This window comes from Diabrotica virgifera, chromosome 2 (genome assembly GCF_917563875.1).
Source record: "Diabrotica virgifera virgifera chromosome 2, PGI_DIABVI_V3a".
Classification (NCBI taxonomy): domain Eukaryota; kingdom Metazoa; phylum Arthropoda; class Insecta; order Coleoptera; family Chrysomelidae; genus Diabrotica; species Diabrotica virgifera.
The window spans coordinates 249885414-249899235 of NC_065444.1; the positions used below are offsets into that span (position 1 = coordinate 249885414).

General features: G+C 33.4%; 1 protein-coding gene across 2 annotated transcripts in view; it reads left to right on the forward strand.

Annotated features, from left to right (window-relative positions):
* The window catches only part of LOC114326515 (monocarboxylate transporter 9), a 209475-nt gene extending 196412 nt beyond the window's left edge, over window positions 1-13063 (forward strand). For both annotated transcript variants that reach the window (XM_028274905.2, XM_028274906.2), the window contains exon 7: window positions 12663-13063. In XM_028274905.2, the coding sequence (XP_028130706.1) occupies window positions 12663-12823 (161 nt within the window). In that variant the 3' untranslated portion in view covers window positions 12824-13063. The remainder of the gene's footprint in view (window positions 1-12662) is intronic.
* Window positions 13064-13822: the final 759 nt, after the last annotated feature.

Here is a 13822-nt window from a genome sequence, read left to right on the forward strand (position 1 = left end):
CAAATCGGGTGCCGTTGTCAAAATACAAAATATTACTAAAATAAATATTTTTAATATTATTTTGTATTTTGACAACGGCACCCGATTTGGGCGTCGAAACGTTAATAAAATAATTTTTTTCATTTTAATTGTGGCTTATTTCCCATATAAATAATTAATCATAAAAATGCCACAAGGAAATAGCTTCAGAACAACTTAAATATCTTATTTGTACGTCACGCAGAAGCTATATACCAATTTTCAGACAAATCGGAGGTCCAAAATTTTTTTTGCTCCAAAATTGAGTGATTTGAAATGGAATGACCCGAAGAAATTCAAGTTTCGATGGAATTCACCAATTATACGGGTTTGATGAACTACCTGGAACCAGCCAGCTTAAATCAAGGAAAAGTTTTATGACAAATGAAGAGTAGAGGGGAAAAACAAGGAATGTCACTTTTTCATGAATTTTGGCTTTTCTCGCCATGTGGTACCAAAAACTGAGTACTATCGACTAGACTATCGATTCAGAACAATAACCAGAAAGATCAGTCTATATAAATTTTTTAAGATTTTTTATCCAGAGGAAGGACCAGGATTGTCCGCACGCCACTGAACAAAAATATGGAATGTTAGCAATTTTTTCGAAAGTAGTTAGAAAGAATTTTCGAAGTAGTTTTTAGATATCATAAGAATTAAACCTTTATTGGTGTTTATCTCAATATGTATAAAATGTGACATTCCTTATTTTTCCCCTGTACTCTTCAAATGTTAGCGTCAAACTACCCAAATTGTTCCCCCTACACCCAGAACCACCTAATGGAATGAACCTGAACTGGAGAACCTGACGGACATTCAACTGCATACGCACTTGCCCCTGTAAAACAGAATCTCATTAAATGGGGTATAAAGACAGATTACGACGCACTTTGTGAATGTGGGGAAACACAGAATGTGGAGCACCTGAGAGTATGCAGACTTTGCCAATCACAGTGCCCCCTCGATGATTTATGGCTCTCAAATTCAAAGGGTGTAAAAGTAGCCCGATACTGGGCAAGAAAACTGTAGTCAGATCCAGACTCGAAAAAGTGAAGGAAGTTACAACAATATTTTACTGGTAGTCTAAATTGGATTAACCCAATACTCAATACTAGACTTAGACTAAACAGACTAAAATCCAGACTCCCACCCCTGCTAATTTCCAGATGTCTCAAATCAGACGACTATGAGACAAACAAAAGACGAAAAAAAAGGTGATAGAACCAAAGCACAGAACCACGCATTCATATGGTATTTCCAATCTCATCAACTGGTTTCAGGATTTGGTTGAATACCAAAGGAAGCAATACACGAATGAAATTAAATAGAATCCATGTCGGATGGTGTAGATGTATTTGAAATCCTAGCAAAGTGGAGTCAGAGTCACTCGCCAGATTGTGAATGCGGCCATGACAGATAAAGATACAACACATTACTTCTGAATATCTTATCAGAATGTATACAAGCATGAGGTGAATCCTTTGAAGCAACACTTGAAGCAATAATAAACTGGATACGTAGTCTCGACATTAATATACATATATTTAATAATGATTTGGGAAGAAGAAAGAATGATAAGGGGGATACTTTCTATTCTAAAAAAAGGTAACACCGCCCAAGTAGCAATTTGTCGACGCGACAACGTTGTCTACCGCTTGGCAACGTTTTCTTACAACGTTGTTATTGCCTAAAAGACGACCCTATTCTGCACTGATTTGGTGGACGATTTTTGAGTTGTCTTGACGTTGCCTAGGCAACCTCCTGTTTAAGCAACATCGTTTCGTAACCGTTGCATAAGACAACTGAAGCGACTATAAAAAGCACCTGCGCGTGCAATGGTTGCTCAAGGAGTCAGACTAGTTATGTTTTTTTACCTATATTTTTAACAACTGTATGGTGAATGCGAAAACCAAAAAGTAAACTGTTCTGACATCGTATTGGGTATTTAAATTTATATGATATAAATACATAAAGGACTTATTACCTGATGTGAAATTTATAAACGCATCTCAGATTACCGTCAAATCTGGATATTTCACCTTTAAAAAACACACGCGCTGCTTTTTTTATGACATTTTTGACAAAAAATATGCAAATTTAAAAAATCAGATTTTAATATAAAAGTCAAAATTTATGTTAAAGATGTTCTGTATAAATTTAATGTATTGATAATGCCTGCATTTTTTATATTCTGTGTTTTCATTTTCTTTACATCCCAAAAATCTCAAGTAAAACCAAAATGGCGCATTAAACAATATTACCAATATTACTAAAAAATACCTAATTACCAACCTTAGACGGATAAGACAACTTAGAAGTCCAATCGCCAACCAAACCCGGCAGCGCCGACTATCAAAACCATTTTAGAACGCACCCTCTTATTGGGTGACAGAGGTCATGTGACCAGTGTCAAAAGTGTATCATTCTCATTAACAGCGTTGCCATATTTAGTAGATTTCTACTTTTTTGGTAGATTTTTGATATTTTTTAAAAAATTCTAGTAGGCAATATTTTTTAGTAGATTTTTGGTATATTTCAACAGAATTTGATCCATTTTTTTCGAATCATGAGGAAACTATAATAAGTCTTTTTGAAAAATTTAAACGCAGAATGAAAGACTGCATTATTTAGAAAAACCAAAACGTTTCTTTTGAACGAGATATTTGGAATTAAAAGTCACTAAATTTTTTCTTTTTTTCACCCCTGTAACGTATTAAAATAAACATTAGGGAGTTTTTGTGCACACAAATACGTAAACGTAACGCATCTTTTTGACATATACGCTTGCGCATTAATGGTTGAACTACCGTATCGAGATACACATTAGGGAGTTTTTGTTGCTACGTAACGTACGCATCTCCGTATACGTAAAGCAACTAACGTGTCGTAGAGGATGAATGTTAAAATAGGTAGTTTTTGTAACTCCCTTAACGTAACGTAAAGCAAATCGTAAAGTCATTTTTAAATTCCGTTGACATTAAAAAAATAAAACAATGTTCACACAATATACAATTAATATACAAATGTAAAAAAAGATAAATGAATGATGAAATTGTATGGTTTTAATTGGTTCTATTTAAATATAAATATATTATTTTTCCTTAGGTTAAATTTTTTTTATTTTTGTTTATACCTACTTTTTAGTTGTAAATTATTGTACCTACATCAGAATTCCAGTATAATGTAAATAGTTTGGTAATATTTATTTGAAAATTTTACTGAAACTAGGTCATTTGTTTATCTAGTTATTAATTGTGGTGATCACTGTATTTCTTAAATTAATACAAGACCTGTTTGTTTTGCTTTATTAATAGACAACTTAAAAACAATAAAATTTTAAATATATTATGAAGTTCCAATTTCCAATTACAAACAGAATAATTTTACTCAAATAGACTAAACCAATATAACCTTAAAATGTTGATAATCGCTGATGAAATGTTCATTTGGTAGGTAATCGGGCAAGATCCTCGTGTGCATTCGGTGACTTTCGTCTCGATAGGGATGCGTTCTCACGTACGTATCAGACCGTTACTTTAGGTAATACGCATCGAGATAGGGGAGTTCAACCATTAATGCGCAAGCGTACATGTCAAAAAGATGCGTTACGTTTACGTATTTGTGTGCACAAAAACTCCCTATTACCTAAGGTTACGGGCTGGTACGTTAGGTTCATACGCATCCCTATCGAGCCGAAAGTCACCGAATGCACACGAGGATCTTGCCCGATTTCCTACCAAATGAACATTTCATCAGCGTACTACCCGTTTATAAACATTTTAAGGTTATATTGGTTATTGGTTTAGTCTATTTGAGTAAAATTATTCTGTGTTTGTAATTGGAAATTGGAACTTCATAATAGATTTAAAATTTTATTGTTTTTAAGATGTCTATTAATAAAGCAAAACAAACAAATATTGTATTAATTTAAGAAATACAGTGATCACCACAATTAATAACTATATAAACAAATGACCTAGTTTCAGTAAAATTTTCAAATAAATATTACCAAACTATTTACATTATACCTACTGGAATTCTGATGTAGGTATACAATAATTTACAACTAAAAAGTAGGTATAAACAAAAATAAAAAAAATTTAACCTAAGGAAAAATAATATTTTTATATTTAAATAGAAGCAATTAAAACCATACAATTTCATCATTCATTTATCTTTTTACATTTGTATATTAATTGTATATTGTGTGAACATTGTTTTATTTTTTTGAATGTCAACGGAATTTAAAAATGACTTTACGATTTGCTTTACGTTACGTTAAGGCAGTTACAAAAACTACCTATTTTAACATTCATCCTCTACGACACCTTAGTTGCTTTACGTATACGGAGATGCGTACGTTACGTAACAACAAAAACTCCCTAATATAGAAGTTTTCAGGGACTTTCGGTCCTCGGTAATAACGTAATCTGTCTTTGTGCGTTTAAATTTTTCAAAAATACTTATTAGTTTTCTAAGGATTCGCAAAAAACGAAAACATTTAAAATACATTGAACATTTTAACAGACGACATTTTGCGCCTATCCCCTTAAGTTAGCTGTTGTTTTTATTATAAAAAATCCCAAATATATCCCAAAATACTTAAGTATATTTTAGTTTTTGATTTAGTAGATTTTAGCTAAAAAATGATAATTACCAGTTGGTGGTTTGGAATAATTAGGTTTCCAATTTTGTGGAATTGCTCTTAGGACATTTAAGACGGATGTGCATATCACTGTATTACTGTATATTTACATGGCCTAAAAAGAATCTACTGATTTTGTGAAAACAAAACTACTGAAAGAGTTAAAACTGACCTGGCAACCCTGTCTACCAAAGCAGATACAAAGATGGTTATCAAATCTCAAATCTACTGATAAAACAATGGAATGGAAACCAGCTATTAAAAAAACAAATAAACAGGTTGTTAAATAAATCGAAAATTTCTATCAAAATAAAATATATAATAATTAGTTTAGCATTATAACATTTTTAAGTCGTTGCGATTGTTGAAAAAACTGAATTGTGATATGTAGTTGTTAAAATGGTAATAAATTAGTTGCCCGTATAACTACAGGTTGTAACATCGTAATGTCAGTCGGGGTAGGGGACGTTGGTCGAAACAACTGAAAATGCTCTCGGGCAACGTTGTAGACAGTGTATTTGTTTGTACTGACAACCAATGCGTCGAAAAATTGCTACTTGGGCGCACAATGCGACAACTATTATAGAGGAGTACAATAACATTGTTAAACAGCTGCTACAAAAAAAATTTACGTCATTAATCGACAAAGACTCTCAAAATACATTGAATCTAAAATAAGAGACTACCGGCAAGGATTTAGAGGGGGAAGGTCAACAATAGATGATATACATATAGTCACACAATTAATCAAGGAGTATTACGAACCTAATATCGACTTATACATCCTTTTCATAGATTTCAAGCAAACTTTTCTTATAAAATCCTCAATTTTGCACAACTTACCTTTCAAGCATCGTACTAAATGATGTTTCATCCAAAAAAAAATCTCAAAAATTTAATTCAAATGATATGACGTCTTAAAAAATGTAATTTTTGAAATCTTCGTAGGTTTAAACAATTACCACCATTTTAAGACGGTATTACTCAAGTTTGAACAGATCTATTACAGTTTTATAAGGACTTTTTTAAAGCTAAGGATGTAATCTTAAAAATGCACTAAATTATTTTACTTTGGAAATGAAATAGATTATTTCTTTTTGAGAAAATTAAGAAAGATAACAAAAATGTAATACAAAAACCGAAAATTACCAGCTAAAAAAAAGTTTGTATAAAGTGATCAAAACTTTTTTCTGGAAAACTTACCTAAAATACATTTAATAATAAACTTCAACAATAATAAATGTTCAGCAAAAAATTTTTTTTAGCTCTTATACAGTACTTATGTCTGCGTAACTTGGAACCTATTGATAACTTTCTTATTATCAGTTTTACGAAAAAAAAAGTTATTCTTTATAAAATACTCTGCATAGTATATAATCTAAGATGCAATCAATCAAATCAATTTTAATTAATTTTATACGAGGTATGTCAAAAAATATGAATTTCACTCAAGAGTAAAGTATCGTTAAATTTCACAATATCGAAAATTGCTATTAAGAAAAGTTGTTTGGAATTAGAAAATTTGTTTTAGTGTTCAATTACATCCTTCTAATTAAAATATTGTGAATAATAAAGACACTTAACTCTTAAGAAAAATTCATATTTTTTACATACCTCGTATAAAATTAAAAAACTTTAATATTTGATGGTTGTAAAAGTAATAATAAAATAGTTATCATAATTGTAATAAAATGATAATTATCCGTAATTAGAGAAAAAATTCAAATTTTTTTTTCGATTAGAATGATGTAATTGTATATCTAAACATAGTTTTCAATTTCAAACAACTTTTCATAATATCCTTTTTTGATATTCTGGAATATAAAGGTACTTTACTCTTTAACGAAATTCATATTTTTGACATAACTCGTATGTTATAAAATGAGTTAGGTGAGCTAACTAGCTAACTAAATGACCATCAACAATTATAAATTTATTCTTAATTACAGGACAATAGGAAACTTGACTGACATTATATTATATAGTTTTCTAACATTACATTACTTCAATTATCAAATACATAAAGTGACAACCATAGAATAATAGCTACTTTTTATATTGTATATTCTAACACTCTCCCTCAATATGAAAAGTAGATAAGCTAAACATTAGACCCTAAAACAAAATCATTATACAATTTTGGTTTATTTCTAAAACGCGTAGGGTACCTAACGCCTAAATTCTTCAACACCATCATCGCTTCTTTCTGCACTTTCCATATTCTTAGATTCCACAATTTCATTGATACCACTTTTCCCTTCTTCGGAGTTTTCATTTACACTAAAACATTCCGACTGATTCTGGTTCACTGGTTTAGCTTTAACTTCAGAAATTCGCAAATTGCATGTAACCTCAGGTTTAAATCGTACTTCGTGGCTCGATACGATTCTTCTTTCAGATGGAATCCATATTCTAAAACCATCCCTGTCATTCACGTAACCAACTAAATAACCATGTACCGCCTTGTCATCAAATTTACTGCGAAAATTTTTGTTTACGTGAACATAACATTCAGTGCCAAATATTCTTAAATGTTTCAAACTCCCAACTGGCTTTCCATACCACAATTCATAGGGACTTTTATTCTCAATTGATGACTTTCCTGTGAGATTCAGAAGATACACTGCAGTATTACATGCTTCTGCCCACAATGCTTTGGGTAACTTGCATGTTTTTAACATGGAACGAGCACACTCTACAATGGTACGGTTTTCCCTTTCAGCAACACCATTCTGCTGAGGTGTATAGGGTGAAGTGATACGATGCTCTATACCTCTACTCGCAAGAAGTTCAGATACCTTTCTATTGTCAAACTCTCTCCCTCCATCACATCTCAGTTGCTTTACTACATGGCCATTTGTGTTTGCTTCATTTAAAAATTTTTCTAAGAAGGTACATACCTCACTTTTGTGTTTCATAAAGAAAACTTTTCGAAACTTACCAAAGTCATCTTTAAAACATACGTAATAACGTGCTTTTCCCAGTGATTCTATAGACATGGGTCCATTCACATCTGCATGGATCTGCTCACCAGTGACTTGTGGCCGATTGATCCTAGTTTTAAATGGCAATCTATGCATTTTTCCAATTGCACATCCATCGCAAAAGCTTTCTTTGCACCCATCAATGTCTATATTCATTTTCTTCAAGACCTTCTTTACGTGTTGCTTATGCTGATGACCAAATCTTTCATGATACACTTGTAACATTTCTGTTGACTCTACTAGGTTCGCTTGAATGGGATCGGTCGGTTTCATAACACGTATATCAAGTGCATACAGGCCATTACTGAAGTACCCAGTCATTACAGATCCAAGAGTATTTTTATCATGTATATTTACACCTTTATCGTCGAGTACTATAACGAACCCTCTTTGTGCAGCAGCTTTCACACAAAACAAATGAGCGCTTGCTTCAGGAACATAAAAAACATTCTTCAGTTCAGCATCTTTCCATTTATTATTCAGACGCGTTTGAATTTTCACCGTTCCTTGTCCACAGGCTAGCATACATACATCCTTCTTACCAAGTGATATCTTTTCGGGTTCAGCAAACTCTGTATAAGATGAGAAATATTGCTTATCTGTAGTGATATGATTTGTGGCTCCACTGTCACAATACCATTTCCCAGCTTCAACACAATAATTGTTAGATGAGGCACTTAAAACAACGGACAAAAAAACAGCATCATTACTTTTATTCTCGCCTAAATTCTCAGCAGATTTTTTCAAAGGACACTCTCTCGCCCAATGGCCTAATTTCTTGCATCTGTGACAAGAAAATTTTTCTTTTGCACGATGTACATTTTTCTTTGACTTTGTAGTAGCTGTACTTTGGCTTTGTTTGTATTTTCTGTCGGGCTATTGCGTGCAACAAACGCAAAAGATTCTGTGGTACTTTGGTCACGTAATTCAATGGCACACAATTTCTCAATCAATAAATTCAAAGTTTGATTCTTCGATGGTATCGTGTCCCACAAATCTTTGAAATTATCAAAGTTCTTACCCAAAGTTGATAAGATCCGACCATTTAACATTCTTTCGGATAAAACATTTTCATCATTCTTCAGCAATTCATCATTCAAATCTACAAACAGTTTCTGCAACTTCGCAACTTCTGTGTGCTAATATCTTCTTTTTCATCACGCTGGACTCTAAAAAAGGCTTCAATTAACATGTTTAACCGATGCGTACTGCTACGTTCGAATCGCGCACGTAATTTGTCCCATATTTCACTAGCATGAGTACATGTCAACACCAGCTCGGCAACAGTTTTTCCTAGCGTACCTGCTAACAAACTTGCCGCTTTTGCATCGTCTTTTAACCATTGTTGATGCTTCTCTACTTCCAATGAAGTTGAATTTCCAGCAACCTCGGGACACTTAGGCCGATGCCACATTATGCGTTTTGAACGGATGCGTTTCCGCCGCATCCGGTGAAAACGCATAGTGTGACAGATCGGTCCGGTTGCGTTGGAAACGGATGCGTTTTGAGTCATCGGTACGCGCTTACAAACTGCACCAGACTAAACGCATAGTGTGGCAGGTCGGTCCGGTTGCGTTGGAAACGGATGCGTTTTCACCGCATCCGGTCAAAACGCATAATGTGGCATTGGCCTTACACGTACCGTTCACAATGTCTTCAAGTGCATACGCTCGTAATAACATCGAAACGTTCCATTTCCATTTTGCCCAGTCTTCAGGACCCTCAAGTTTATCGACTTGAATTTTATAATCGTTATTGCTGGTCACCATATTTTTTCACCTGTTCACAGTTCACGTGAATTGGGCCCGTAACCTGTTATAAAATGAGTTAGGTGAGCTAACTAGCTAACTAAATGACCATCAACGATTATAAATTTATTCTTAATTACAGGACAATAGGAAACTTGACTGACATTATATTATATAGTTTTCTAACATTACATTACTTCAATTATCAAATACATAAAGTGACAACCATAGAATAATAGCTACTTTTTATATTGTATATTCTAACATAATTTTTTTGGTTATTATTATACACAAGCTGTGTTTAGACTACTGAAATCTGGTCATCAGTTGACCAATTATCAGTTCTTCTTTAACTTATATTACTAAATGATACATAATCTAAGATCTTAACCCTATGGTGTCCTCTTATTTTTTTTAACAAGTATGTATTTTAAAACTAAAACTAACACACAATACAACACTATGCTCTGCTTTTACACTAACACTTTACACTAACTCAAATGGTTTTCTTCGTTTGAGTCTTCTTTCTAGCCCAGTATTATCGAGGAGCTGGATGGCCTCGATGTTTACATGACTATGGAGCCTTTGTTCATGACTACTTGCCATCTTCTTGATAACTTTGTCTACATCTTCCATCTCAAGATCCTTGTGGAGGTCGACATTTCGGATATACCAAGGAGCATCAACGATGTTCCGTAATACTTTATTCTGGCATCTCTGGATAATCTGAATGTTACTTGAATTGGCACAGCCCCAGAGTTGGCAACCATACATCCATACTGGTCTAAGTATTTGTTTGTATAAAAGTATTTTGTTATATGTGGACAATGCAGAGTTTCTTCCCATCAGCCAATACATTTTTTTGTAACGGATACCTAATTCTTCCCTTTTCTTTTTAATGTGGACTTTCCAGCGAAGCCTTGCATTAAGTGTGATACCTAAATATTTTGCAGAAGATGCATATGGTATTTGGGCATCATTTATTCTAATTGGAATGTTTTCGATTTTTTTATTTGTAAAATTGACATGAATAGATTTAGATTCATTTAATTTGATTTTCCATTTTTTAGTCCAGTTGTGTATTTTATTTATTGCCACTGTAATTTTTCTGCTGCTTCTTCGCTGGTATCACCTACTGCTAAGATAGCGGTGTCATCGACAAATGTGGCTATAGTATCATTTTCCATTTAGGTATATCGTATGTGTATAACAGGTAGAGAACAGGACCTAATACGCTTCCTTGAGGGACTCCTGCTCTGATTTCTTTTAGATAAGTGTACACGTCTTCTTGCTTAATTCTGAAATATCTGTCAGATATATGATTGTAAAATTTCTGAATATTGTTTAGGCATAAGAATTTTGAGTTTGTAGACTAAACCTTCATGCCATACTTTGTCGAAGTCCTTAGCTACGTCTAAAAAGATTGTCGAACAGACTTTCTTTTCTTCTAATGATTTCTCAACTATGTTAGTAATTCTGTGTACCTGATCAATCGTAGAATGTTTGTTTCTGAAGCCAAATTGGTGGTTTGGAATCATTGTTTTCTTTTCTATTATTGGTTTTATTCTTTTTAGCAGAAGTTTCTCAAAAAGCTTCGACATTACTGGCAAAAGTGATAATGGTCTATATATGAAGACACTTCATTTGGTGATTTTCCTGGTTTTGGTATCATTATAACCTCAGCTATTTTCCATAAATTTGGAAGATATCTCAATCTAAATGCAGCATTGATTATGTTGGTCAATTTGACTATGGCTTTACGAGGCAGGATTTTTAGTAATTCTCCAGTAATTAGATCATATCCTGGCGCCTTCTTAGGATTTATATTGTCTTTTATTTCATCAGCTACTTCCTTCGGGGATGTTGGTCTGATTCTCTCCTCTGTCTGATTAGGCTGTATCGATATTTGATCATTATTTTGGTCATCATGCGGTTTTAATGTATTTTCTAAATATGTGACAAATCTCTCTGCCTTTGCTCATTACTTCTAGCCCAGCTACCATCTTCTAGTTTAATGGGTGGAGAATGGGTTACTGGTCTTTATAGCCTTTTTGTTGCTTTCCATAGAGAGTACTCTGTGCTACTGTCATCCGTCAACTCTCTCAGGTAATAACTGATTGACTCATTTTTTATATTTTGAATCTCTCTTTTAAGTTTTGACTAGCATTGTTTAAATTTGTTTTATCTTGGGGTGCTCTGGTTTGTTGCCACTTCCTTCTAAGTTTTCTTTTCTCTTTAATTAACTTTTTAATTTGTTTCGGATAGTTGTTTCCTTTGACGTTTGATCTTATAGTAGGAGTACTTTCTCATGCTGATTTTTGTATATTTTGTACAAGCAACTCAACTTCCTCATCTAGTTGGTCAGGTTTTTTTAATGGTACTGCTAACTCAATTCTATCTTCAAGGAATGATCTTAAACTTTCCTAGTCTGTTAGTTTATTTGTTAGTGTTGGGTTACAATCCTTTCTGATAATCGTGTCACTCACAGTGAGTATTATGGGTGAATGGTCTGAATTCATATCCCAACCTTAATTAATATCTACATAGTTGGATGAAATATTTTTAATAACAAAGAAATCAATTAAGTCCGGTATTTTATTTGTATCTGTTGGCCAATAAGTCGGTCTACCTGTTGATATTACTTTACATTTCTGCTCTTTTATGGCTGCCAAAACTCTTTCCCTTAGTTGTTGTTAATCTTGATCCCCATTGGGTGTGCTTTGCATTAAAGTCACCTCCAATGATATATCTTTTTCGCAAACTTTTCAAATATTCTACATACTGTTCTTTTTTAATGGAATGCCTAGGGGGGCTATAAATTGAACTTACATTAACTTCGCAATTAGTTTTGAGTTTGACACATACCGTAGTTGCTTGTATGTGTTCTGTTTCATATTTTAGCTCCTCATAATGTTGAATGTTATCTTTTATTATTAGTGCGCTGCCTCCTTTTGCTGCATTGTCAGGCAAAAAATCAAAAACAAAATAGAAACATATTTGATCAAAGTAAAATGATGAATTTAACAATATTTTTAAAATTATTAATACAAAACAGTTGTTATTGTTTAAACAATTAATAAACAATTAGCGGACAAATCCGCGAGTAGAACTTTTACTTTAACATGTAAATAAACAAACAAAAAAAGTTTAAGAAAAATATAAGCTTGTTTGAATTTTTCCGAAACAATGCATGTTTTCGTTCTAATTGCACTCCCCTATAGGTACATGTAAATATCAAATATTCTTACTTTGTGTTTCTTGTTTCAGGATTATTAAAAGACCTCTGGAGTTACGCTATTTGTATTCACACTTTGAATGTTATAACGATTGTCGTAATCGTATCATGGTCCTTCGAAATATTCATCACTGGGTTACGAACGAAGAACACGGAAGAAGAGGACACCAAACCAACGGAAGTCAACAGCTAATATGACTAATAGACTTCTTAATTATTATTAGTGACTTCTGTGATTACATATACAGGGAGGGTTAAAAGACACTCTACGATAAGAAGAAAAACTTATATTTTTTACCTCTATGTTGGTTAGTAGTTTTTTGGTGGACGATCTAATTCGACAGTCTTTAGTCAGTTCTTGTTAATTGTAAAATGTTTGTTATAGTGGAGCTCGAACTGTATAAGAATGATATTAAACGTATTTTTCTTTTTATTCTTCTTTTAATCATAGTTAGTTGATTTTACTGTTGAAAAATATGTAAATAGGTACCTACGTAAATACGGTATGCGGCAAAATAAGCAATACTGAAATGCTACTATCATTGTTTGATTTGCGTGTATAGATATAATGCTATGTGGAAATGCGATCAATGATTGTCCCCGTTTAGGATTTTGTCCTCTTCAGGGTTTGTAGTGAATGTATAGTGTTGGCAGCAAAAGCAAACAGTCCGAAAAACACACTGGGGCAAGCGCCGTGTCCTGGTGTTTTTGGATCCTGGGATGCCGGACGGTGGTGTCCAGAAGGCTAAGAAGACAACAGAGAAGAAAGTTTGATGGATTGTTGTTGGTTCCATAGACATTTACGTGTACTGTCCGTGCTTTGCTCTCGACCAGTCTCCCTAGAAACCATTGTACAACGACAGGCGAACCTGCGTCCCTCGTCGGCGGTCAGGAGGTGGCTTTGAGCGCGGCGTGGACAGTGTGCGTTCGTGTGGAGAAATACTGAAATGCCACGGTTATTAGACTTTATTACGGTTGTCTTGTCCGACGGTGGTGGGGAGACTTATATTTTTGACTTTACGTCACAAGAGTTTACATTCCCATATTTTTAAATGATTTTCGATCATTGAATGTGTGTTATTGTGTATATATGTGTATTATTTGTGTTATTATGAAATAATTAGACAAATAGTACACATTTTATCTTTTACCGGGTGGTGAATCGTAAAAAGGGCCATAGGAAACTTAATGT